The 27,493-nt window shown below is 36.1% G+C and overlaps 1 protein-coding gene across 7 annotated transcripts in view; it reads left to right on the forward strand.

Moving 5' to 3' along the window:
• DGKB (diacylglycerol kinase beta) overlaps positions 1–27,493 on the forward strand; it is a 358,512-nt gene that overhangs the window by 66,714 nt on the left and 264,305 nt on the right. For 2 of the 7 annotated variants that reach the window (XM_026843216.1, XM_026843218.1), the window contains exons 4-6: positions 5,880–5,900; positions 23,114–23,267; positions 26,156–26,191. In XM_026843216.1, coding sequence (XP_026699017.1) covers positions 5,880–5,900; positions 23,114–23,267; positions 26,156–26,191 — 211 coding nt within the window. The remainder of the gene's footprint in view (positions 1–5,879; positions 5,901–23,113; positions 23,268–26,155; positions 26,192–27,493) is intronic. The other 5 variants (XM_026843219.1, XM_026843222.1, XM_026843221.1 and 2 more) reach the window with 3 other exon arrangements.

The raw sequence follows: 27,493 nt of genomic DNA on the forward strand, positions 1-27,493 counted from the left end.
CATCAGTTTCTAATTACAGTTAATAAAATTTAACATACTGATTTATTCTTTCCTATAGTTTTTTTTTGTCTTTATTTCACATGAAATTGTAATGATTTTCTGTATTTCAAATGACACAGCAATGACTACTGATGACTCCGTACTCTGTCAAGTAATATTTGTCGTGACTGCCTGTGAGACCACCTAAACTCCATTACTTACAGTTGATGGTAACATTGAAACACATCTGATTAGTGAAAATAAACCATTCTGTTGAGCCCACACATAGTCTTCGGTGTTTTCACTTAAGAAGATTCCATAAAATGACAAACATTGGGAAAAGTAATTCTTAATACAATCTAAACTGTGTATGAGGGTGGAAGGGAAAGAACTCCTTCAACACCTCTTAAAATTGAATTTTAATGGTGTGTCCTGTTTATAGCTGTTATGAACTGTTACAAAGCTATTTTTCAAATCCTTTGCTGCTACATTTTCTCATTCCAGGTCACATAATTTACTAAATGTACTTTTTAGAGTCAGGTTGAAGGTGCTGAATTTCTTGAACTTTTAAGAACTATACAATGCTACGTTTTGTTGATATAATTAAAAAAAATCAGTAAGATTAGGTCCTATTGTTTGTAGTTTTTAAGTGTCTAACCAATGGCTCATGTGATAGTCCTGTCTTGGTGTACTCTTTGGTTCTCTCCTTTCTTTCCAGGTTTTGTTGTAGAAATAAATGTACAACCATTAAATTTACCTGTTTTCTTATGGAATGCATATGCTACTCATTACTGGTTCATGGTTTACTTCAGTGTTGTGGCTGTTATGCACATTTGACCATTATGCACTCTGAATCTTAAAGAAAAAAATCAGTTACAATTATTTTTGTTGTATTATTGAGATATTTGAGGTGGTTATGTGCATGAAGTATTCCAAGTGAATCTGAGTTTAAGGGTTTTACATAGTGGCTAACGTGTTTTGTTACTCTGTTTTTTTTTTTTTTTTTTTTTTTTTAGAATATGAACACATTTTTATTGGTTTTTTTTTTTGTTTTTTTTTTTCTGGGAAAGTGTGAACTGTGGATTTACAAACTACGTGCTTCCATTTTTTTTTTTTTTAACTTCTGCAGTTTTCTTGGTGCTCTTAAGTGTATGTAATAACATGGTCTTAATTTATTATTCATATTTTTTCTTGAAATTCTTCACTTATTTTCAATCATCACGTGACATTTTCAGTTTTGTGAAGTGTAACCTTTTAAAGTACTAATTGTGCATTTTATGCATATTTAAATAAAATATAGGTAACACATCAAATTATCAGTGTTTAAGTATAAACAAATTGATATTTAAAGTTGGAGATTAGTCTCTTTTAACAGTCACACCTGCAATTTGGGGGTATTTGGAGGTTGAGTCATGGAAAAAAATAATCAGGATGGGCACCTGGGACAACTGCTCTGACTGAAGCCCAGTGAACTGACAGAATTTTTGCAAAGCTGGAATTAATAAACACAGTTGGTCCTGAGCCAAGTATGTGACTTTCTGTGGCATTTCCCAGAGTTCTTCGTTTCACAGTGATTTGTTTGCAAAATCCTACCAACATACTGAAACATCCAGGAATTATAGAGCAACAGAGCACCTAAACCAGTGAGCAGGGTAGGAGGAGGATGGAAGGGGAGGAAGGAATACAAGTCAGACACCCTGCAATGGCTTCAGTGTCTTCAGCAGGGATAAAGCTATTCACTACTACTGAGTCACTGTTGGACTCAGGCTAACCCTGTACTTTGCTGCTTAATACTTAGACTTCAGGGAGTGCAACAAAAGGGAAACAGAGCCAGCAGTGAAGCTACAGTCTAGTAGGATTTATTAGCTCAAGTTCCATGCCATAAGCTACTGAACTGGAAGTAATGTGGCTGAAATTTCCTCTGCAGTTGAGTGAATATTCCAAGTCAGAACTGCCTTTGCACAGGTGTGTTTATATTTTTGGCATGCATTCAACCTGCTATGAGGATAAATTCTTTACAGAATAATCTGCGTTGATTGTATCTGGTCAGATGAGGACTCGATGAGTTGGATGTACTGTTTAAGTTATTAATTATTACCTGTAAATGAGATGACAGAAATTGACTGGTTCAGCTGAAATCAGTCATCGTGCAGCTTTTCACTTCCACATATTACACACAGCACTTCCATTTTGTTGTTGTTCTTTTAGAGGACACCATCATGTTTCCATTTTAGCTCTTTATTTCCTAGATCATTATCTCATAAGCAGTCCAAGTATTTTTCAAGTCTTGACAATATTCTACCAAAAGATGATGCCTTTTTTTAACCAATAAACATGGGGCATAGAGCTATGGCAGATTTAGCAGTGTGATGTATCAATGTGTTTAAGAAAAAGCCTTAAGAACTTCCTGTTTCAAGCTGCTTCTTGCTTAAAGGGTTCAGGAATTTATCCCACTCCATTGCTTCTGTATTCCAGTTTTTTATCACAAGATGATTTAATGGGACGCAAATAGCAAAAGAAAATCTATTGGTATTCGAAGCTTTTTACCTGAAGTAATTTGGTTTGTTTTTCCATTATCTTATATCTTGTCTAGTGAGTGGTTTTGGGGCTTAGTGGAAATGATGTATCTGATTATCAGAAGGTCATGCAGTATAGGGAGTTTATTTATGGAGCTTTTACTCTCTGCTTTCAATGTAAGGGGGATGACTAAAACTTCTACAAATGCTACTGAACCTCTGCCCTTCCACCTTCTTCTCTAAATCAGTGTCAAATATATAATTAAGGATAGATTTTATAACTGATATAAGACACAGAGGTAGGTTAATATCAGCCTCCTGAAAAGCTGTGATTTATAAATATTCTTTCCATCATTTGAGATTTATTTAAATTAATTAATTTCAGCCATTTCAGTTTGAGGTGAGCACTGAACAGGCTAACAAGAATTAGTATGCAGATGGAACTACAGACTGTATCTGAATGGGCAGTAAGTACACATCATTGTGTCCTTATAGCCCTAGTGTTGTCATCCTTTTTGAGGGATCAGTTAGAGTGCATTGTAATTTCTTGCGTCACTGTTTATTTACTTACCATCTAGAGCTCTCAGGGTTAATCAGTGCACAAAGAGTGAGGGAGGAAGGTGTGTGGAGTGGTCTCAGCAAGACAAGCAGTCAGGGTGCAACTTGGGTCTGCCCATGGAGTAGGGCAGTGCTTTGGAGTTCCACAGTTCAGATGTGGATAAAAAGAATAAATGTGCATATGCACAAAGACCGGGAAACCACAAATTTCCAGGAAGGTTAGGACAATGAATGCATGACACAAGGTACCTTTCGTGATCTGATCTGCCCAGAGAGGTGAAGCCCCAAGTTTGACAGAATGTTTGCAGTCAGGTTGCAATAATCTGCCTACTTCAAATGATTTTTGCATTTTTGGAAGTAATGCAGATACTTCTAAGAAGCTGTCTCCAGGATCCTTCTGATTTCCAGAGGTTTTAGGGTTTTCCTAACTGAACTCCGTGGATTTGTCAAAGATACATCTGGTAACTCTAGTTTAGCAAAAGCCTGGCACAAGCAGTGTAATTCATGCAGAGAATACAACTGTATTTACAATTTTAAGATAGTAGCTCTTACTGGGAAGTAGTGATAGCAGTTTGTGATAAGGTAGAAAATTAATATGGCACCTTTATTAAAAGGAGTACAAATTATTAGAAACTAAAGCAGCATATAATGATGTTTGCAACAGGGCTTGCTAGTGTTTATAGAATCATAGAATCATTTAGGCTGGAAAAAATACTAAAAATCATCAAACGCAACTGTAAGCCTAGCAGTGCCAAGTCCGCCACTAAACCATGTCCCTATGTACCAGATCTACTCATCTTTTAAATACCTCCAGGGATGGTGACTCAACCACTTCCTTGGGCAGCTTGTTCCAACACTTGACAACCCTTTCAGTGAAGAAATTTTTCCTAATATTCAATCTAAACCTTCCCTGGTGCAACTTGAGGCCATTTCCTCTTGTCCTGTCATATGTTACTTGGGAGAAGAGACCAACACCCACCTTACTACAATTTGCTTTCTGGTAGTTGTGGAGAGCAATAAGGACTCTCTTCAGCCTCCTTTTCTCCAGGCTGAACAACCCCAGTTCCCTCAGTTGGTCCTCATAAGACTTGTGTTCTTTACTCTTCACCAGCTTTGTTGTCCTCTGGACATGGTCCAGCACCTCAGTGTCTTTCCTGTAGTGAAGAGCCCAAAACTGAACACACTGTTTGAGCTGTGGCCTCACCAGTGCTGAGTACAGGGGGACAATCACTTCCCTGTCCCTGCTAGCCACGGTATTTCTGATACAAGCCAGGATGCTATTTGCTTTCCTGGCCACCTGGGCACACTGCTGGCTCATATTCATCTGGCTGTCAGCCAACACCCCCAGGTCCTTTTCCACTGGGCAGCTTTCCAGCCACTCTTCCCCAGTCATGTAGTGTTGCATGGGGTTGTTGTGATCCAGGTTCAGGGCCTGGCACTTATCCTTATTGAATCTTATACAGTTGGCCTTGGCCCTTCAATCCAGACTGCCTAGATCCCTCCATAGAGTCTTCCTACCCTCAGGCAGATCCACACTCCCACCCAACTTGGTGTTGTCTGCTAACTTACTGAAAGAGCACTCAGTCCCCTCATCCAGGTCATTGATAAAGGTATTAAACAGAACTTCCCCCAGTGGAACACCACTTGTGACCAGCCACCAACTGGATTTAACTCCTTTCACCACAACTTTTTGGGCCCAGCCATCCAGTCATTTTTTTACCCACCAAAGTGTGTGCCCATCCAAGCCATGAGCAGCCAGTTTCTCCAGGAGAATGCTGTGGGAAACGGTGTCAAAGGCCTTACTTAAGTCAGGGTAGACAACATTCACAGCCTTTCCCTCATCCACTAAGTGGGTCATCTTGTCATAGAAGGAGATCAGGTTAGTGAAGCAGAACCTGCCTTTCATAAACCCATGCTGACTGGGCCTGAGCGTCTGGTTGTCCTGGACGTGCCATGTGATGGCACTCAAGATGTTCTGTTCCATAACCTTTCCCAGCACCAAGGTCAGACTGAGAGACCTATAGTTAATTCCCTGGATTCTCCTTCTCCAACTCTTCCAGTCAACTGCAATGTCCCTGGTTAGTCAGAACTGCTGATAAATGGTGGAAAGTGGTTTAGTGAGCACTTCCACCAGCTCCCTCAGTACCCTTGGGTAGATCCCATCTGGCTCCATAGACTTGTGTATGTCTAAGTGGTTAACAGATTGCTAACCTTTTTGCCTTAGATTATGGGACCTTAATTCTGCTCCCCTTCCAGCTCAGGGGGCTGGGTACTCTGAGAACAGCAACTGGTCTTACTATTAAAGACTGAGCTGAGTAGGCCTTAAATACCTTGACTTTTTCCTCATTCTTTGTCACTATGAATCCGCCCACATCTAGTAAAGGATGGAGATTCTCCTTAGCCCTCCTTTTGTACTTAATGTATTTATGGTATTTGTAATTTTATTCAGTTCTGATTAAGTTGTTTTGTTAACAACCATTCTTGGCAACAAATATTTTTTTATGTTGTTTTTTTTGGGTTTTTTTGTTGGTTTTTTTTTTAAGTACACAGGGAGAAAAGACAAGCATTGTATTTACTTTTTTTTTTTCCTTGGTTAGCTGTCATTGCATGGTTAAAAATAAATTGCTTGCGCTCTCTAATCAAGCCTAGAATGTTGATATAGAATCATTTTCTTGACATATGTGCTAATGCAAGAAAATGGGATAGTCTATCTAATGTCTTAAACCTGTTCAGCTACATCACTAACCTTTCAATAAAAACAGAGCCTGAGTGTTACGACACTGCACTAATGTATATGTGTTCTTTCTTTCCTTGCATGCATTACAGAAACAAGATATACTTAATCAAGTAAGTAATCTTAATTTGATTTTTTTTTTCTTTTGTTATGCATAGCAGCAGTATCATTTTGTAGGCTTCCATTGAGATGTCGCTTATTAATGAATATTGCATGTGGCTATTCTGTCAAATAATGGACAAATATTTAAAGCTGAAAGCCAAGTGCACTCTTTTTCTGCTGGCAGACTTTTTCACTAGGTGAATTCTATCATTTACAGTACATAATTTTGCTAACATTAATGGAGAGGAATATGAATATTAAGAGCATGTAATTAACTTGTTCCATACTTGTCACAAATTTCTGCTTACTAGTGAGATCTCATAATGGTTTGAATTATTCTGAAATGACAATAACACATTTCAGAAAAAAATATTAAATACTGTTTCTGTAGCTACATAATACCATTTATACATAGCAGGCTTAAAATTGTAGATTTTATAATTTGAATAAGGCTTACAGCGTGCTTTAAGCAGTTGTGACTTACAGCAATTGCGAGAGAAATGGTTAAAGACCATACTCCTGAGAGTCTTCAGTAGCCTGAAACCAGGTATAAAAATACAATGAAAAAAACAATGAAAAAAAACCTAGGGAAGAAGTACTAATCAAATGAACTAGTTTTTAAAATGACCTAGTTATTCTTCATACACGGAGATGTTTAAAAAGCCCCTGTTCTGCTGTTCTAGGAAGAGGCAGCTGGCACATGAGAACAATGAAAGACACGAGACTGAAAGGATTAGTTTTGTAGGAACCCCTCACTTTCTGGGGCCAAAGGCCAGTTGAGCTTTTGGAGGTTCTCAAAAGGGCTCAGTTTTCTTCAGATGGCCAGCATTACTTTTATAGTAAGCTGAGTGCAACGGGTCCTGACAAAGAAGGTATTCAGGTTAAAGCAGTGTGACTAGGAACCGTCTTGGAACTAATTGCATTAGTATTTTTGCTAATAACCCTGTCAAAAGAAGTAGATGAATACTAATAGAATTAACACACTAAACCAAATTTTGGAATTGTTGCTAAAATGGAGAAAAATCTGAATATTATACTGGAAAAGCTTGATGATATTATGGATTATTGTAAATGGAAATGGAATGAAATGCACTAGTGCATAATACAGTGTGGTGTACCCTGGGACTAGTGGCATTGTAGATAAATTACTGTTTATGGTAGTTGATCACCAGATGATGGCAAAGCATTGTTGTGGTTTGTTCATGAAAAAGAGAAATGTATAACTGGGATATTGTAATAGTATTCCTGTGGCCATGGTGGTCTGACAAGACTTGTAAGAAAAGATAGTGTCTTAGACCCATTGTTACAAGTGGAAAACTAAGTTAAAATTTGAAATACAGAGAAATATGGATTAGAAGAAGGATTTTTGTGCTGTTACTGTCAGCTACATTCTTTGATCTGACAGAATATACTAATTTATTTTAAAGACCTTGCCTTGTTATAAAGTGAAATATTTCTGCTACAGATAAGAAGATTTACTTTTCTATAAAAAGGTGCTGCAGAAACCACATTTTTCTGCTTTTGACCAATGGATGGGACAAAGTGAACTCAATTTGGAACTAATTTACAGAAGGTTTAGTTGGATGTGGAGAATTATAGCATATCTATTATGTAGGAGAAACCTGTCCCTCATGTGCAAGAAACTGGGGGCTAAGAAAGGATGTTGTATCTTGAGAAAAAATTATCTACTTGTGATATCACCAGCAGAAAACCCTACCGTTCAGACACTGGGCACTCAGTGTTTGTCTGGCTCTCTGGGCAGAATTTCTAGGGAAATAGCTTCCTGGATACCTAGAGTTGGGAAGCCTGCCAGGCAGAGATGCTGGTAGTCTGGCTGTGAGCCTGCTTTCTGTGGAAAGTGTTGAGGGCATCGAGGTGTAAAATGTTTCAGATAGTCAGTTTTTGCTGCAAAACTGGGGGGGTTTTGGTTTTGAACATTTTTTATAATATTTACTGGTCCCTCGTTTCCTTTTTTCCATCTGTGCTAACATCTCTCCCTCCTTGCTATCTTCCTTCCCTTTTGATACTTTCCCTCTCTGCCTTAAGATCCCATTTTTATCCTTTTTTTTTTTCTTTATTTTTTTGCATTGCCATAATACCTTGTGTTTAAACTTTGAGCCTCACGCTGCTTTCATTTACGTGTTACCTGTTTAATTGTCATAGTTTGTTAAATGGCTGACTCGAGGATTATTCCAGTTCTGGTGTACAGTAGATAATGTTTCAAAGTTTTTTTTAAAAGAAAAAGAGTTCATTTTTTTAATTAGGTTACCACCATAAGTATTAAGATAGAAGTTGATTGAGAATTTTAAACTGTCAATATTTAGGCCAGAGGGACCATTCTGTTTCGAAGAATGTACTTCTTCAAGCTACACCATTTTTAAAGGGGAAAAAAAAAAAAAAAAAGTGGAGGGTCACAGTAGTGTCTTTTATTTTTAACATATTTCAAGAGTGACAGACTACTCTGACAACATTTTAGCTCCTCTAACAGCATAAATATGGTACTAATTGTGGTACTGAGTTACAAAGTATGAAAAATGTTACCCTCATTTTCATATTAATTTGAAATATCAACTAAGTTGTTCTTTTCTTAAAGTGAAAGAAACACAGAAGTAAATTCCTTAAGAAAGGATACCTTTAGTGTATTTCTTGATTTTTATATTGCCATTACTAAATATATAAAATTGATGCATTTCGGCTCAGGTATACATGCAGTGGTACAATGTTTATGCAAAATTAGGAGTTGCAGTTATTTATTTGCGAGTCATCAGTGATAGATTTCATAGTATTTAACTACTCAGATGCATTTAACATCAATGGGAAAGTACCTTTCTGTGTTTTTAAATGATTGTAATTTTAATTTTATTACCCTGTGCTTTTGTTTGACCACATGACTGAATTAATGCTACGAAAGAAACAGCAGGGGAGAGGTATTTGGCTAATAGGTATTTGGACTCTGTGAAACAAAACCAAAAACATTTTCTTAAAAGAACAGCATTTAATGTTGAAATTGTATTTAATTTCTAACAGTGAGAATTCTGAAGCCATTGAATGAGTGCTGTAGTGGTGCTATAGCGTGTCTTGGTTTGCATCCTATTTGTAACAGTTGGGTAATAAAGGACTATATGGTGCTTGTAAACAGTTCTACAAGTGTTTATGTTACCTGGTCACACACAGGGCAGGTTGGTTTTAATTACCTACAAAGGATGTTATCTAGAAATTGGAAACAATTATGAGGCTTGGGAACAGCCTAATTTTTGATAGTTCCAGGTTTATAACTCTAAAGACATTTAACTTACTGTGGGTTGACTCAGGCTGAATTAGGAAAGACAGGTTAAAGTGGTTTACCCAGAATATTTAATTATGATTTTCTTTGGTTTTCATTCTGAAGAGCAATATATTCTGTTGTGCTTTGGTTTTATGGTAATGGCTACAGTAACAATTGATTCACCTACATGGTGGCATCTAGATACTGTTTATGAAACTGCATGGAGAAACAAAGTATAGAAAAAATACTTTAATCATAATTTTTTGCAGGAATTAATCAAAATGGAAATGACTTGAAGTCCCCTTCTGCAATACAGGTATTATGGTTAGCGTTGGCCTGTAAGCATGTATAACTGAGCAGATGACACTGCTCATATTTTTTATCACTTTCTAAGCTATACTTTTAAATTCCGGTGGGGAAAAACTCAAATTAGCACAGCTCCACTAGTTCAATTAGCACAGCTCCACTTTCCTAAAGACTGCAAATTTCCTCAGTGCAGAGTGAATGTAAATTGTTGCTAAGTGGAATGGGACATTTTAAACCTTCTTCTTTTGGTGTGACTATTCCAAGTGAAACATCCAGTTAGTCAGGCCCAGCTGTGTTAAATCTCAGCAAATAGTTCATTCATGAATTGAAACAGTTTGTCAATTTGTGTGCTTCAGAGCTTTTAAAGGGAAAAGGACAAACAGTGACTGTTCACATTACATCTTCACATGCTATTTTTCTTACTAAAAGTCTTGTAGGAAATATTTTTAATAAATGTAGCAGAAATAACCTCCACAAAAGTTTGCAATGGGCAGAGAAGATTTTTGCAGTTAAAATATGTGAGAATGCTACTGATACAGAATGCTTATAGAGAAATTATTCTTCTTAATTTTAGCCACATAATGAAAATGATAATTCAGCCATGTTTGTCTCTAAGTAGGTTTTGACACGATCTTCACCAGTACATAAATTGATTCAACCAGAACTTCTTGTCATAACTGACTTTTTTTCAGAGATTCGTTAATTTTGCTATTTTACTTGGTTTTAGTCTGAAGCATGCCACCTACCCCATTTTTCCTAGCTTCTATAGTAATTGTACTTTTCAGATGAGCAATTCTTCTGGAACAGAATGCAAGCGATCTACTCTTCATTTTGTTTAGTATGTAATAATTTATGGATATTCTTTTAAATTGTTTATTGGTAATACATGGAAAATAGACCCTGGGTGATAATCTGCTACAAGATCCTTCTAAAAATATGTGCATTGGCATTCTTTCTTCTTAACCCCCCTGCTTTGTATAGTAAATACAGCATCTTTAGTAAATTTATGTATTAAATATACGTATTTATGTTTGTAGTACGGATATACAAACTTACACACATATATAATCATATACTAAAGAAAACCTGCTGGTAGTAAAGTGTTTGGTTTTTTTTTTCTTACCCAGATATAAGACTGGGATGGGACTGCAGTGGTTGGTGTATACATTCCAGTTTTATTTTAGTAATTAGCATTATTTTCTTTTAATAAAACAAGAATGTAGTACATTGTTGTGCTTAAAAATCTAGTTAATATGTAAAAATTGAGTCTTCTGATCTCCATTTTGGATGTTTTGTTGAGTTTGTCTTTTTGTCTCATTGAAGAGACATGCTACCTGAGGGGAAATTTTGGCAGTAGTATTTGTCTGTAGTATTGATAATAGCTAAATATTGTTTGGCCATATGGAGTATTTGTTAGGAGCAGCCAGTGAGAGCATGTGATTTTTATTTCTTTTTTTTTTTTCCTCTGTAAACTTTCATCTCAGTAGATGAGAATTTGGATGCTGCTTTATCTAAGAAATAATTTTATTTGGTTACTAGAATTTTAAAAATGAATTATATAAAAAACGTGTTGATTCAAATACTTAGATCAGAAAATGCTAAGGACTTTCAGTTTAAACTAAACTTTACCCTGATACACAAAGGCAATCTCTATGAGAAATTCCATATTTAATTTGAATTTCTGCTGTGTGAACATTAGAAGTACATTTTAGACACCAAAAACTTATGTATTTGCATGTAATTCATGTTTTCTAGCTTATTAACCCTCTCTATATGGTCTCTGCTTTTTTCCCCACATACTTTTAAAAAGTCAGGTTTTGAAACGTTGCCAGAATCAGTGAATCTTCAAAACTTGAACTTTTACGGGGGTTTCTTTAGCTTTGCTTTTCACCTCTAATCTTGTAATTGTCAATAATGCAGTAGCATTAATGTGTGCAATGGTTGTCATATCATTATGTGTGAATCAAGGCCCTGTAACATCTACTTTTTTTTTCAACAGCTCATTTTTCAGATGTTGGGTGAATATAAATTGTTTGAAAAGAAATAATCAATTAAGGGGACCTACCCAGAAACAAAAATAACCCAGAGCTATTACTGTCAGTAAATTTGTCACCATTTGGAGATCAGGCAACATAATTTAAGAAGTAATTAATTGAAAATTACATTTCAACTTAATTCTCTTTCCATTATCCCTGAAAGTTCTCTTTAATAAGTGAAAACCATATTTCATGGAAATCTGTTTGAATCAAATGGTCCGTCTTTTTCCTTATTTTTTTTTCCCCCTCTCTCTTACATTCTGGTTTTCAGGGTGAAAACAGTGGTTTATGTTGAAGTATTTTGTACAAAGAAGAAAAAGAAAAAAAAGAGAATGTGGTATTTTAAAAGAATTTATATGTGGAGATTAATTCCAAACATTAGATCATGTCTTGTTCCCATTTATGTGGCCAGTGTGGTGAGGAGAAATAAAAGGAGGTATTATTCTACTCCTCCCTGTCCTGACCCATCCACAATGGCAACTCTTGTCAAGAGACTATTAAGTTGCTTTTTTGCATCTTGTGAGGAGAAAGAATGTCTAGTGATACAGCTTCTCTTCCTTCTTTCTACATGTCATCTAGCAGAACTGGTCATTGCATTTACACCAGCTACGAAAATATAGGAGGCAGTTAGATATCTTCTGTTGCAGTTTGTTGTTAGGGTAGATCTTGAATCAAGAGTTGTCATTCTTTTCTGACTAAATAATTTGTTCTCTACAAATGTCTTCATATGGTAGGAGTTAAAATATTACATAGGATAGTTAAAATCTCTGAATAGTTTTCTTTATAATACAATAAAGAATGCAAAATTTGCTTTACTTGTATGTGTCCTATTTTTTGCTGAGAAACCATGTTTTGTGTGTTCTCAGTATCAGGATATACTGAGTTGTGATGTCTATACCATGTAGAGTTCTGTACACGTTGGCACAGAATGTACACATAAATGCATAAGTCTTCAAAATATGCATACTTGAATTTTCCTGATCTTACATTTCTGTGTACCATCAGTAAAGCAGAAGAGCAAATTACAAAATTGAACAGCTTAACTGCAGTAGGAGGAAGTCACCTACTCATGGTATAGTATTTCCTTTTTTTTAATAGTTCCCCACTTCTCCCCCCTGCCCTATGTGTCAGTTCTGCTTTGTGAGAAGGAGGAACAAGGGATGAGCTCCCGCAGCTGACTTGCCGTACCTGTAATCACAGTCATAGCTAGGGTCACTGCAGCCTAAAATAACATAATTTAAGGAATATTAACTTACTGTGGTGGGGGGAGGGGACCTTAATTGGTGTGGGGGATCCCATAGTTTTATGAATGCTTCCTATCTTATGAGAAGTAAGAGGCCAGTGAAAATTGCTGACAGTGTGTCACACATTCCTGTGTGTTCTTGTGTATGATCCCTATGGGTCTCATGCACGTGATTCCTCAGCTCCAAACTAATGCAGATTTTTACTACAAAACAAATAACTTGTGGGAAATGTTGTGACATCACCAATTTTAAGGAAGTAAAAGCAACATTGTTCTATATGGCCAGTCACCTAAGATCAGTCCTATTCAATATGTAGAGGGGGATGAGCAGAGCATAGTACATTTGCTCTGCATTGTGGAAGGGCAGGGTTCTGTTCTCTGCAAAGACACTGGAATTCATAGAGGTGATCCTATGCTTTTAGTTAGAGATGATAGGTCTTTTAAGGCAGATTTTACAACACACTAACCTGGCAGTGCAGATGGAGTTCAGCCTCTTTCTCTCTGGCATGCAAAGTGTTAGAAACCATTCTGCTCTCTGGACAGAATCAGCAATTTTAAGGCACCTCTGTAGCCTGTTCTAGCCAGGATCAGAGACTTGAGCAGGCCCTGTATTTTTAGTTGAATATTGGTCTATATATGTCTGATATAAAATTAGAAGACACCTGAAACTGTTACTTTGCCAAGCATAGTTATAGCCGCTATTCAGAAACCCGTCCTTCAATTCCTTTTTTTCCTGAGATTTAGAGAGTCACCCTCTATGAACTAGCACTAAATTAGTGTAATGTATGTGTCAGTGAGTGCTTGAGAAGAAACAGAACTCTTACAGTAATTGGATTTATTTTTTTTTAAGCATAGAATGACCTCCATTTCTTTTTCCTTGGAGTCCCACATATTCTGGGAATCCGGGATTCAAAAGACTGAAGAATGGGAAAGTGAGCTATGCATTATGCCATTGGTGTACAGTTGAAAGAGAAGTAAGATGTATGCATTTGTTAGTGGTATTAGTAAGGTAAAAAGCTTTGCATGACATATCTGTGAGACACATGGGGTAACTGCAAAGAAAGGTGCATTCAGTCATGATAGCACTATGGAAAATAGTGGTCACTTGATTGTCAGTTTTGTGGTATTCTGTACAGTAGCAGGAGAATAAGATTCCAGACTACTTTGTTCACTGTGAATAAAGAGATTTTATTAAATCTATAAAAACCTAAACCTAATTTTAATATTTTTATTTCTTCAGAGTGGTGAATTCTTCAGTCAGTGTGATCAGTGTCACCCTGGAAACTCTCCTGAAAAACGTAGTTTGTCCTGAAAACTGTAATTTATTTATCTTGTCAGTTGCCAGGTCTTTAATCTCTTGGTGGCTTTCAACTCTTTGCAGTCAAGATTCCTTAGTAACATTTTTTTTTTTTCTAGTTCAATGACTGTCATTTGTTTGTATGTGTCTTTTTATGTGTGCATACTGTTCTGTCATAGGATTTCCTGTGGTATGTTGAAAAGGATACACTAGTGATCAGATTCCTGAGGTGGAGAAAGAGAATAAAAGCCCAGGCTAAAGAATCTTCTAAAGAATTGGCTTTTTAAATGTATTATGATAGAAAACCACAGAAACATCTCAGAATGCTTGGTCAAAGCCATTAAGCAGCTTCCCAGGAGCTTTTAGCAGCCGGGAAAGAGGGAAGTATAGTGTTGAATGTAGGGACTTTCTTTTAGATCTTCTTTCAGTTTTTCCAGTGAGTGCAGATTACTCCTTATAACAAAAAAACCCTCTTCTTGTCTGCTTGGTCACCATTTTCCTTAATAGTGTTTGGCAGCTGCTGCAAGTAGGTTGCCTTTAGATGTGGTTGAAATCACTCATGAATCTCAATCTGGGGTCTGTGGGTCATTTCTAGCCTTCCTCCCCACCCCATACACGCGTATCCAGTGATGTCTCCTTGGTTGCAGCCAGAATGGAGGAAAAGAATTAAGGAGCAGAGATGCAGTGGAGACAGAATTGCTAACAAGTTTGGAAGAAGGATTGATAGTCACTGTTGTTTTCCCCTGTGCCTGCCTGGCTCAGCTGTTACTTCCCCACATACTTCAGTCTGTCCGTAAATGACAATGTCTCTCTCTCTCCAAATTTTTAGTTTAGACAAAAAATGGAATTACCTTTTGCAGCTGTCAGTTTTTATATCCATATAGCTAGTGGTGTTTTAGTTTTATATTCTTATCTTTTACAATATCTGTAAGACATTGAAACTGAGTTCCTTGAGTAACCATTTTTTATTATCCCAAGAATATTATTATGAGGATAAGTCTTGGCATAATTATTTCTGTTTTATCCTCGTTCTTAAAGGGCTATTTGAGGGAAGGAATTTTCTTCAAAGTAATGGAAGTCGGCAGACCAAAGCCTAATTGTTTGTGTTTGTAGATTACTTATAAAGTGAAGGATGCCATAAGCTTCAGAAAAGTTTCCACCACAACACATTGGTTGGGTATGGGTTCTTTAACAAAATGAATTCAGCTGAAACTGAAGATCTGGGCAAATCTGTCTATTTGCTTAGTCAGACATTGCAACAGGAATGTTCTCACAGTATCTGGGAATAAGACAGATTAATCTGTCTTGTTTCACTGTTATAAAAACTGCTTCTGCTATTCTTAAACATAAGAAAGTATAGCAAGTTATTTGCACTGATGGAACTTTTTGTATGTAATCTGTTCATGGCATTAAGATTTTAAAAAGCCTGTTAAGTGCATAATTGCCAAAATTTAATTGTAAGATATATGCAGCATGTGAAATAGCATGGTGTGTTGCATTTGTGTGTGGCAGAGGGGAGGGGGCTATAGCAGTGGCCCCCTGTGAGAAGCTTCTTGAAGCTCCCCTGGCTCCAAGTTGGACCTGTCTTTGCACCAAGGCCAGGCCAATTAGCTGCACCTCTGTGATAACATATTTAAGAAGGGGAACCTGGGAGGAGGAGTGAGAGTTGTGAGGAAGTGTTATGAGGAGAACATCTGTAAACATGGAGGCAGTGGAAGAAGGGAGAAGAAAGAGAGGTGCACTGGTGCACCCACCTGCAGCCTGTGGTGAGACGGCAGGGCCACCCCCCACTACCACCCATGGAGGTCCGTGGTGGAGCAGATGCTGACTTGCAGCCTGTAGAGGACCCCATGTTGACCCAGGTGACTGTCCCTGGGGAAGGCTGGGACTCTGTGAGAAGAAGCCTGCACTGTTGTAGTTTGGTGCTGGGAAGACTGCAACACATGGGGGTGATCTGTGCTGGAGCATCATGGGAATGGCAGCAGCTTGTGGGAGGGACTCACGTCAGAGAAAGTTTGTGGACTGTCTCCCACAAGAGGGGAAGCGCATTGGAGCAGGGGAAGATGTGAGGAGCTCCTCCCTAACCTGAGGAGGAAGAAGCGGCAGAACTGACTGCACCCCTGTCCCATTCCCTGCCCCCTGCACCACTGGGATGGGAAGACGTAGAGACAACAGGAGCAAAGCTGAGCCCAGGAAGAACGGAGGGATGGGGGAAGGTGTTTTTAAGATGTGGTAATGTTTCTTATTGTCCTACTCTGTCTCTTAAATATTGTTAGTGTCTGAATTAAATTTATGTTCTTTTTCTTCCCCTAGTGAGTCTGTCTTTTGTCCTTTACCATAATGGGTGAGTCATCCTTCCCTGTCCTTATCTCGATTCCTGAGCCTTTTGCTTTATTTTCTCCTTCTCAGTCCTGAGGAGGGAAGGGTGAGTGACTGTCTGGCTGGTGCTCAGTTGCCCTCTGGGCTCAAACCATGACATATGTTACAGTCCCGGAGGTACTGAATGGCCTCTCTGAACAATCTATAATTGCTGTTTGCTGCTTTATTTGATAAATTATACTTTATGTTATAGTATGTATACATGAATATTTATTTTTAAATATGCAATACATAAATTTGTTTATTTTAGCATAGACTTACTTGGATCCAGAATGGGTTACTTCCACTCAGTGAAGTTAGCACCCAACTCTGGTATGGCAATTTTAAAAAGAAAAGAAAACCAAAAATGTTGTCTCAGCCATTTTCTGTAAAATTTACCAAAGAATCTTAAGTTCTTCCTTGTGTCCAGAAGTACTGCTTTAACAGCTGAAATATTTTGGTATCTGTTCTGTTACATCTCCCTAACTAGCCTTATCTCTTGAACATGTTCAGATCACCTCCTCATTCCAAGGACTATTTCAGTAATTTTTACAAGTAAATATTTAATCATTTTGTTGGCATAGACTTACATAAACCTCTTGTTCCCTTAGTGAATCTTCAGCTCTTTTCTGATATTTGGATACTCTCTAGAGAAAGAGATGCAAGTTTGAATTTCCCCAGGCAAAAGAGGGAATTCAGCCAAAGTAACCCCCACTGGGGAGGTGTCTTTGCCAGAAGATTTTTTTTTTCCCATAAGATGGGAAAATCTGTCACTTTTTCTGTGCTTTTAGAAGGAAATGGTGGTCTCCAGTGCCCTTGATGCACAGTGCCTTTTTTTTTCTTTTTTGTGAGAATGTATAGTGAGAGCTGATAACACAGATTTATTTACCTAAATTGTATTAGATGTGAGGCAAATGATAATATCTTCAATCCAGTGAAAACTAATGGTTTTGTTCATGTTCAGAAACGGGTCTGTGGACACCTTAAGAAGCCAAAGTAAAAAACCTGAAGTGTTTATCATGTATAAGTGCTTTATGGATTAGTAACTCTTGAGAGTCTTTCAAGGTCCCAATATAAATAAGGGTATTGGTGTAATACCAGTGTCTAGCTTTAGGCATTTTTGTTCCTTTTCTGGACCGACCCATATTGTTCTCATTAGACTGTAATTAGACTGCTTGGTTTTACAGTTATGAAATTGAGTAGGAGGTTTCTTAGTCTGCACAGTGTTGTGAAGTAAAAGTCATGCCTTACCACAGTGTGTTAATGAATGAGCACAATTAATAAAGGCATAAAAAATACATTCGGATGCCTTTATCTGTAAATTTGTTATGTTGGATGCAGTGGGGCAAATGCAGAACTTTCTTTCTGTAGTCAGACAATCATTGAGAACTCATTATGAACTTTGGTTAGTTTCTTTTCAGTTTATTGTATGGATCTGTTCGGGGGAGCTTCTAGAAAAACAATACTTAAGGAGTAAATTCTTGTTGGCATCTTAGTGCTGGGATTAATTCTGAAATTTTTTGGATGGTTAATTAAATAGTGTAGATTTTCCTTGATAATTTATTGTGCAAAAAAATGTGTATTTTTAATTTTCATTTGCATTGTGTCATAATGAGTCCAGTTTCATGTTTGCTTTTAAGAAAGCCAAAAGATATTTAATAGTTGACACATTTTATTTGCTAAAAATAATTCAAAACTGTTCAGTCTTGCTTCGGCCTTCTGTTCTTTCTCCTTTCCTTTTCTCCAAGGTGGATTTATACCTTTTTTTTTTAAAAAAAATCAGGTAATTGGAAACTATAAATGGGAAATAAGAACTGCTTCTAAAAATAGTAGTAAAATGAATTTTATATGGATGTTATGGTTCAAATTAGCTGAAACTCAATGGTATTTTTGAATGTGTACTTTTCTGGGTTTATATCAAAATGTTTCGTTACCAGCTGAAGTTTTATTACTCAATAATACAGAATATTATAAAGATTTATAAAGTCTTATTTTGTAAAGTTTATTTTTCTAAGACATAGGAAAAGGAGATCCCTTAAACTTGGTGAATCAGTTAACATATATAAGGAGGAATCCAGTTATATATGATTAGTATAAACCCACCTATCTTTCTCTGACCTATAGGCAAGGCTTTTGGAACCTTTTTTATTTGAATCAAAGCTAAAACAACACAGTTCCCCCCCTCCCTTCTCAGAAGATTTTAGGCCAGATAATTTGAAAGTTCCTTCATGTTCTGAATAACTATTGGCTGCTTCAACTATGTCTTTATATATCTCCCTATTCTGTTGAAAATTTTCCTGAGATCCCTAAATTTGTGTTCATAATCTTCCTATACCTTGACAGTCTCTCGTGAAATGGAATTAATTAATTCATGTGCCTGGTTAATTGTAGTCAGTTTGCTACATCCTCTCACGCTCTCATCCCCTCACTTGGGAAACGTCATGGAAAATGCTTTCTCAAATGCTAAATCCTTCTTCTCAGGTTCATTTATATTCAGCTGGAGCTTCTGGAAGCCAAGCAACTGTTGAAAATTAAGCAATTAGTCTGCATGCATAAGAAAACATCCACCATCATGGCTTATATATTATGCTAGTATTATTGATCTGAACTGTTTAATGCTTGCAAAATCATTAACAGAAATAAATTATTTTCAAACCATACCAAAATTTATTGAACTTTTCACCTGAGAAATTCTGATATGACAGTGAGATTTAAAAAGGAAGATACTGTAGTTTATATAGCAGAGTGAGCATGATCCATGCTAGTGTGGAAAATTAATGTCCTCTGCTTTCCATTTTTTGGTTACCAAAACATTGTGTGGTTCCTTTGAAAAGTAGCTGTGGCTGGGGGAAATGCTAGTAATTAGAGGAAGGGTAGTTATTCACTGAAGCATTTTCATGCTTTCTTAGTTCCACGAGGAAAAAAGGAAAATACTGTATAATTGCACAATAGAAAAATGTTTATAATATTGTGTGTTGTTCTCTTCTCTGTGAAAGTTCTTTTAAATGAAGCTGAGCAAATGTTTTGCATCTTAAGTGTTCAGTTCTAAATGAACCATACTCAATACTGAAACCTCTACTTGGTGATAATACTCTTAACACCTATAAGACTTCTACAGTGATCCTCAAAGGATTTCTTTTAAGAAATTATTCCATTTTTCTATGGGTATGTAATGGCTTATGTATATTACAGTGAGAGAGAGGTGGTAGGGAAAGCACTGAAAGTAATTTCAAGTGAGCCTTTTTATGAAAGCTCACTCTTTTCTCATTGAAAAGCTAGATGGATAATCTAAACTACTCCTAGATCTACTGTTCTCTAGCGCAGTTCTGTTATTTACTATATATACATTTGCAAAAATAAATTTCCTGAAATAACTGCATTACTTTAGAGCTCAGTTCTAATAGGATAATCTACACTAAGTATGTTAGGTTCTCTTAAATATTTTCCAGCTATAGAATATTAGAATCAAGTATTTTGTGCGCTTTTTTTCATGTAGACAAGAACCTAATCAGAAGGCTCTATGCATAGATCTCCTTTAGACAGGACTGTTGTTGCACATTCTTTTGATACAGCATGTGATTTTGCATCTGCATTTTGTGCTATTATAAATATTTCTGATGTGTGTATTCAAGTCACTTACCAGCTTCTAACTAACTTTCAGCTTTGTTTGAAAGCTTTTGGATGTGTGACATCTGAACTCTTGTTGTATGAATGTCGCTGCTTCCCTGGGGGAATACAATTCACAGAGCATTTTATAGCAGAGGATAAAGCACTTTCAGGTGAAGAAATCTGACTATAGAAAAATCACACACTTTTTTATCTTTGCTGAGCACCCTAATCAGTGGCAGTCAGGGGGTCAAACAGTAGATGGACATGGCAGCCAAGTCATGTGTTACTTTGATACCTGTTGTCTTTTGTGGCCAGAAAATATAAGGCAGTTTGGAACACTTGCTTTGGAGAGGACACTGGGTAAATGGTAATCTGACCACCTTTAGAAAATATTGAAAAGTTTGAATGTCTTTGAGAAAGATGTTCTTCTTCGAGAAGAAACACATACTTTTAACCTTATTTATTAATCCAAGTCTATCTACCCAGGCATAATTCTGAGCCCATAAATGGAAAAATGTAGCTTTAGGGATTTAGTTATTGCTGGCAGCTTGGTGGACCAGTGTCATTCAGGCAGCAGTTTAAAAATCTAAGATAGCTATAAACCCAAGGAATATTTTTAGCAGTATATACATAAAATCCACAGAGAAGGTAAATAAAAACCTGCTTTATGTATTACAGAGATATTTTACATGTCCATCCATAAAACATAACTTAAATGTGATTATAATTTTTCTGTGTTCCTTTTTCACTTGGTTATTCCTCTTTATAGTGAAATAACTAAGACACATTTCATTAATGAACAATCTGACAAAGCCATTTCGCATGGTTAAAGTGGGTTGATTTAGTGATTAATGTATTTGTTATGCTTGTGGATAAAATATACATTTACATGGTGTAAACTAATGACTGATTTACTTGGATGTTGATACAGATTCTTTTGCGACTGTGGTTTCACTGTTTATAAACAATGAATTAAATGTCAGTAACTTTATTGTTGAGGAAAAACATAAAGTTTATAGCATGAGTGAAACAGTGTATGATTTTCCAAAGTAGAAGAGAGTGGCTGAAAGTATGATGAGATAAAGATAGTGAATCTGTGTTCAAGTTTATTATTTCCATTTTACAACCACCTTGAACCTTATGTAGGTAATTTTTTTTCCTGTCTCAGCTATTTTTCTGTTCAATAGATAAGAGTTTTATTGGATTCACTGAACTTCTTCCTCAAATGACGTGTTCTGGATTAGAAACTCAGTATAGATACTCTCTTGCCAAGTTTGCATTCCTAATAATAATGATTTGCACAAGATCAGTCAGATTTTGCAATCCCTGTTGTTGGTCCCTTGTAAAGACAGCAATACACATTTAAAACATTACCCAGGGGCAGTTAGGTCTTGGCCTTAATGGGAAACACCTTATTTAATATGGACATAAAATTTCTACATCTCATAAATATATATATATATATATATATATATATATATATATTTTTAAAAAAGGCAGGGGGATAGAAATCCCTGCTTCAGAGTGTTGGAGTGATATTAAAGTAATTGTAAAAATTATACTGTGACTCAGATTCTGATTTCACTGAGGCACTTCAAAAATTTTGTCTCAGTTTTCTTTTCTGGCATGGTTTCAAACTGATTTCTTGCTAATCTTTTCCCTCCTGATGCTGTATTCACTGTGCTGAACTAAAGGAGTTGCACTAGAGTTTCTTATGGAGAAATGGAGTCTTGCTGAAGCATGGGGAAATTTCTCCAAGTCAATTTTGTGGTATGATATGGCCTTATTCCTTAATTATTTAATGGTGAAAAGTTGCTGTCCTGTTTGATCTAGAAACAAAGACAGCAGCACTAATGTTTTACAGATTAATGATTGATAATCTGTTTTAAAATCATATACGTAACTGAGTTGCATCATTGATAAGTATGTGGTTGTGCCACAGTGATTTCTGAGATAAAACTGAAATTGACTTAAGCTCTCTTGATGTTTCAGAACACCATTATCTTTAGTGGTTCTGTATTAGCAGGACAAAATAGGATAATATTACTTTACATTGCTGTGACCTCATCACAGTCTATACCTTCTTCAAGGGGGGCAGTGGAGAGGGAGGTGTTGATCTCCTTTCTCTGTTGACCAGTGATAGGACACGAAGAAATGCAATGGAGCATCAGGGGAAGTTCAGACTGGACATTAGGGAAAGGTTCTTCACTGAGAGGGTGGTTGGTCACTAAAACAGGCTCCCCAGGGTAAGTGGTCATGGCACCAAGCCTGTCAGAGTTCAGGGAGTGTCTGGACAATGTGCTTAGTCATGCAGTTATTTTTAGGTAGCCTTGCAAGGAGCGGGGAGTTGAACTCAATGATCCTTATGGGGCCCTTCCAACTTGAAATATTCTGTGATTCATTTTATTACTTAAAACAGACAATGCTGTCTTACCAGGAGAAATCATGAATGATGTTTCAATAGTCAGCTCTTACCTTGCTGGCAAAAGCAAAACCAAATTAAACTAAATGACAAATGTTTCAAATCAACAACTTCCCCCCCCCCAGTAAGTAACTTTATGTGTTTCAGCACTCTCATTTGAATATTAAAACCTATTTAAGACAGGGTGATTAGTTTCCCTTTGACAAATACCAACAAAACATGTTGCCACCTAGGAAAAGACAGGAGACCTTCAATTCCCTGAAGCAGGCATCCAGAAATCCCCTGCTTGTTCTCTGCCTAATTATGGGAAAAGCTAAGACTTGCTAGGTACATCCCTGTGATCTCCATAGGTGCCTTTGGTTGCAGTTTTGTATGTTCTGTTAAGCCATGTTCTAATCAGGAAACTAGAGAGCAAGGAACTTAGTTTTGGACTCCTGATAAAACTGCTTTGAATTTACTCTGGGCTATCTTACACTGTGCTCTGGACTATTGTAGCAATACTGTGTTTTCAAGGTAATAAATCAATAATCAGTCACTTTCAAGAATAGGTATGCCAGGATGTATCTTTAGAAATCAGTATTTTGAAATACAGTCTAAAGTTTTTGTTAACTGAATATTATTTGGTGGATTAGTATGAAAGTTTTTGCAAACCAAACGTTTCAAAATACTTTTTTTCCCTCCACTCTAGACAATTGATTTAGAGGGGTTCAAGCTTTTCATGAAGACTTTTCTGGAGGCAGAGTTACCAGATGATTTCACTGAGCATCTTTTTACATCATTTAGCAACAAAATCTCTCACTGCAGCCCGTTAATAAAAAACAAACCCCAGCACCTTTCTGGAGGTAAGTAATAAAATCACAGTATTATAAGAGCTGAAGGTTCCCTCCTCCTGCTATTTTACTTCTAATAACTCTAAATATATGGAATTCTAAACTATATGTATGGGGTTTTTTGTTCTGATATTTGTGAAATTGGAGAAGCTAACTCAGTTATGAACAAGAAATACTGTGAAAAGAAATGAAAGTTAAAGGATTTCATCTTTCTAATTCACAATAATGATGCAGGTGAGACACCAAGTGGTCAATATTTGTCATGTTAATGCTAATCTGCTATTCTTACATGATGTTGCTGCCTACTCTACTGTATAAACACTTGAGACCTTCTGAGCTTCATCCAGGGGGTTCCTCCTGGTGCTCTACAGTTTCTGTGCCCATTTACTGCTTTTTCTCTTAATTGTCTAGGTGTGATACTGTTATTAGTAATCCTGCATACTAAACAGCTACTGATATTTTAAATGTCCTATAAGTGTTAGCAGTATTTCTCTTCGAAGTGTAAGGATCTTCTTTAATGCAGTCTGAAATTTTCATGCTAAACTGAATGTTTTTATTAACAGTGATTTTGAGTTCAGAGCACATAACATGTTAAAACACCTCTATGCAAACTGGTGTTAAAAAGTGTAAACTTCAAAATTTTATAAAACTTCTAAGGAAAATTTACAGAGAAATTTAAGGTTACTTTCCTAACTTGAAATATTTAGTTTATCACTGTAGCGATTTGGGAATTCTGTCAAAATCTAGTAGCTAAAAGCAGAAGCTGGACTAATTGAAATAAATTGCATGTTTTGAACAGCTGGGATAATCAGGTGCTTAGAGGAAGTTACCAAATGGTAATCAATTTACCAAGTTTGATGGGCACTTAATCGCTTGAATTCTCTATATGAAGATTAGGTGTCTTCAAATTGCAGCTCACCCAGAAGTTGTGAATTTGGTACATGTACTGCTGGCTGAAATGTTAGCTATTGCAGGTACCAGGCACTAGATTTCCATAGATGCCTTAGTGTACAATACTAATTATAGTCTTTCAAATATCACCCATTGAATCTAACCTGTTTTTTCATTTTAGTACATGCTATTCTCAGCTATGTTAAATAGTTGGGTTTCAGTTATTTTTATTTATTTAAATTTACAATACTTGTTATTTCCATGTCTTAGTTTTATATTTCCTGGAAAAAAACACAAAATGAACAAACAAAAAAAAACTGTATTACATTATTACTTCTATTATATTATAATGTATCTATATAATGGTCATTAACTGTAATTAGATTTATCCAGAAAAACTATTTTCTGCTAGTAAAGCTTACTTAGGACATCTGGAATATGATTCTTCGTCTAATGATTTTTTTCACTTGAATTCTTCAGGTATCTTTTTTTATCCTTTCTAATCAGAACTGCCATGGACACATCTCCTTCCACAAATAGTGCTATGTAGACAGTATATTTTCAGCTTCTTGGGTTTTTGTTGATAATTATCTCAACTGGTTCCATGTGCAGAGCAGTAGGTTTAGTAGCCTATGGTGTAATCAGTTGTGTGGAGTATTCAGAACCTTCTGTTGCTAATTACAGCTCTGATAATGACTTACTCATGTGTTTGGGCAAGTAATTTAGACCAGTGTTTCAGTCCCTTACCCTTAAAGATGCTTTGCAACAGAATCTGTAAGGGCATGTCTAGATGTATTCTTTAATCTATGCTCCTGGGTATATTTTGGATGTCATAAATTTTCACCATTGCATTTTTTTCAACGATGAATATACATTCTGTTGCCTTTAAAGTTTAGCAGCCCAATTTCGTTTCCACTGTCATGACTTTTGATTTTTCATTGGAGTTTTAGTCATATTTTCATCATTGAGTGGCATCAGCAATAAACATGTGCTTTACCAGCCACCAAAATTTGTAGTCTTTTACACTTTTTGCCTGATAACTCCAATAGCAGCTATTTAGAGGTTCATATTTATTTATTATGCTGTGGTTTTAACAGTAGTCAGATGACATATGTATTTCAAAAAATCATCTTTTATCATTCTGGTGTTGTATTTCTATGCTTTTGACGCTTCATATGTAGATATGATAACAGCTGGTTTTAGGTCATTGCCAGATTTACAGCTAAATTCTGACCAGTATAGTTTCAGTTTTCTTCACTTTCACTATAATCCCCTCTAATAGATTTTATTCTTAGGTGTGGTAAAAAAAAACCCAAAGAAACCAAACCAAACCAAAACCAAAAAACCCCCCACCCATTCATCGTTATTATGGTTATTGTTATTGTTGTTTAAACTGTATGCTGTGTTTCATATTCTAATGCTGCCTCCTAAAATCTTTTTCTCCTTCACTCACTTTTCCCAGTTTGTAGTCAATTTTTATCTTTTTCTGTTAATAAGGACTTCAGAAATAATGTAACATGAGACCAGATTAGTAGTCTTCCGTATGTATATAGCGTAATACCAGAAGCACTGTTTGATAAATTGTTAAATCCAAAGCACTTTCAGACAATTCAGTTCACCTCATGCAAGATTTATTTGTGCTTGAAAATATACTGTTCATATTATAATTCAGTGCATGATTTCTAGACTAGATGTTGCATCTATATAATTTGTAGCGTTTAAAAGGAAAAAGTATTGGTATATTTTGATGTGCAAATGAAAATTATGCAAACCTTTGCTTTAGGACGTCTAGTCCTTTTTTAAATGTTAGCAATAGTGAAAAAAACTGTCCTTACTGGAAATAAATTAGTCAGAAACATTTGACACTCTTCTAAAAAATGGAAAGGTACACAAGAGCTAGAGAAGATCACAAGGAAGGTAGCAGGGTTCATAAATATCTCTGGTATGTGTCCGTTTTTCACTTAGTGTGTCTTGGTCCACTCATGTCTGTTTATAAATTGTATTTTCAGTTAAGGTGTCTGAAGAGAGATGGAAACAGATGCCAGGTAAGTAGCAGCACTGTAAGTCATCTGTAAATCAGTGCATTGCAGCCACCCCTCTTCTTCCACCTCTGATTAAGAAGTAATACTTTAACCTCTACCTTGCAGTTTATGATAAGCTAAAAGATACTTAAACATTTGTATGCCTTTTCATTTGGATTTCAGGACTCTACATTTTCAGATGAGTTAGTCCAAGTTTTATAATACTTTTTACTCTGTGTATAAGACTCACATTAGGCTGGAACGTGAACTAGTTGTATAAATTCTGTGATTAAAGTTAACATCTTAATTGATTAACATTTTATAATGTCTTAATTTTAAGGGCACTTAACCAACATGCAAATGCATTTAGTAGAACATTACCCTATTATTTTTTTTTATTAATTTAAATATTTACTTTTAGTGTTTATTATCTTCCTGAAACCATAAACATGAACTTGATTCAAAGATATGTTTTTTGCTCTTATTTACTGAATTGCATTTTTTTAACTTGTGTACCTCAGTTGACCTTTGTAAATCTCTTCAGATTGCAATGAAGTTTTTCAAGATAAAAATAGGGGGGAAAAAAAACACCAGAATTCTGTTTCCATTTGTTACAGTAATTAACTTGTCCTAAACAAATGGATGAGCAAAATTATGTATGCAGGTTATATGTGCAATGACGAATCTGCTCTGAAATATAGAAAATATTTAACAGTTCGTCCTTTTGTAAAGTTTCGTCATTAACATCACTAAAGTCAGTGAGAAATGTAACAAACTTCTGAAGAAAGTTTTATTACTGTTTTCTCTGTGTTCTCTCGTCATTCCCCTTTTTTCTTCTATTTATTGGTCCTGCAGATTCCAGTAGTATCATCAGGACTGGTCATATTAATGTTCTCTTGAAACAAAAAGTTTGGCAGTGTTGAAACTTGTATTCCAAGTGGTACACTGGAACTGCTCTTGTTCACAGTGTTTGAGCAATTTTTATGACTGTTACTTAAATTCTATGTTTATTTTCATAGTATTTTGTGGCCAGGGCTTCCATGTTTCAAATATGTGTTGCTCTGACACATATCTGGCTGTGTTGTTGGGAAAACTACACACTTGCTTATTATCAGAGTTTTTTATGACACTAAACCAACTTCAATTAGTGTAGCTGGTGTCAATCTCTTAAGTTAGATAAAATTTCTGGAAGCACAAGGAAATGGATGCAGTGTTGGACAGGAATTGTTTTAATACTTAAATTAACATATAGTAGAATAAAAATACCAATTTTTTTTTAAAGTCACATGACATTAGATCAACACAGATTGGGGGGGGGGGGGGGAA

Source organism: Athene cunicularia, assembly GCF_003259725.1.
Source record: "Athene cunicularia isolate RWA chromosome 2 unlocalized genomic scaffold, athCun1 chr2_part1, whole genome shotgun sequence".
In the NCBI taxonomy this organism is placed as follows: Eukaryota; Metazoa; Chordata; class Aves; order Strigiformes; family Strigidae; genus Athene; species Athene cunicularia.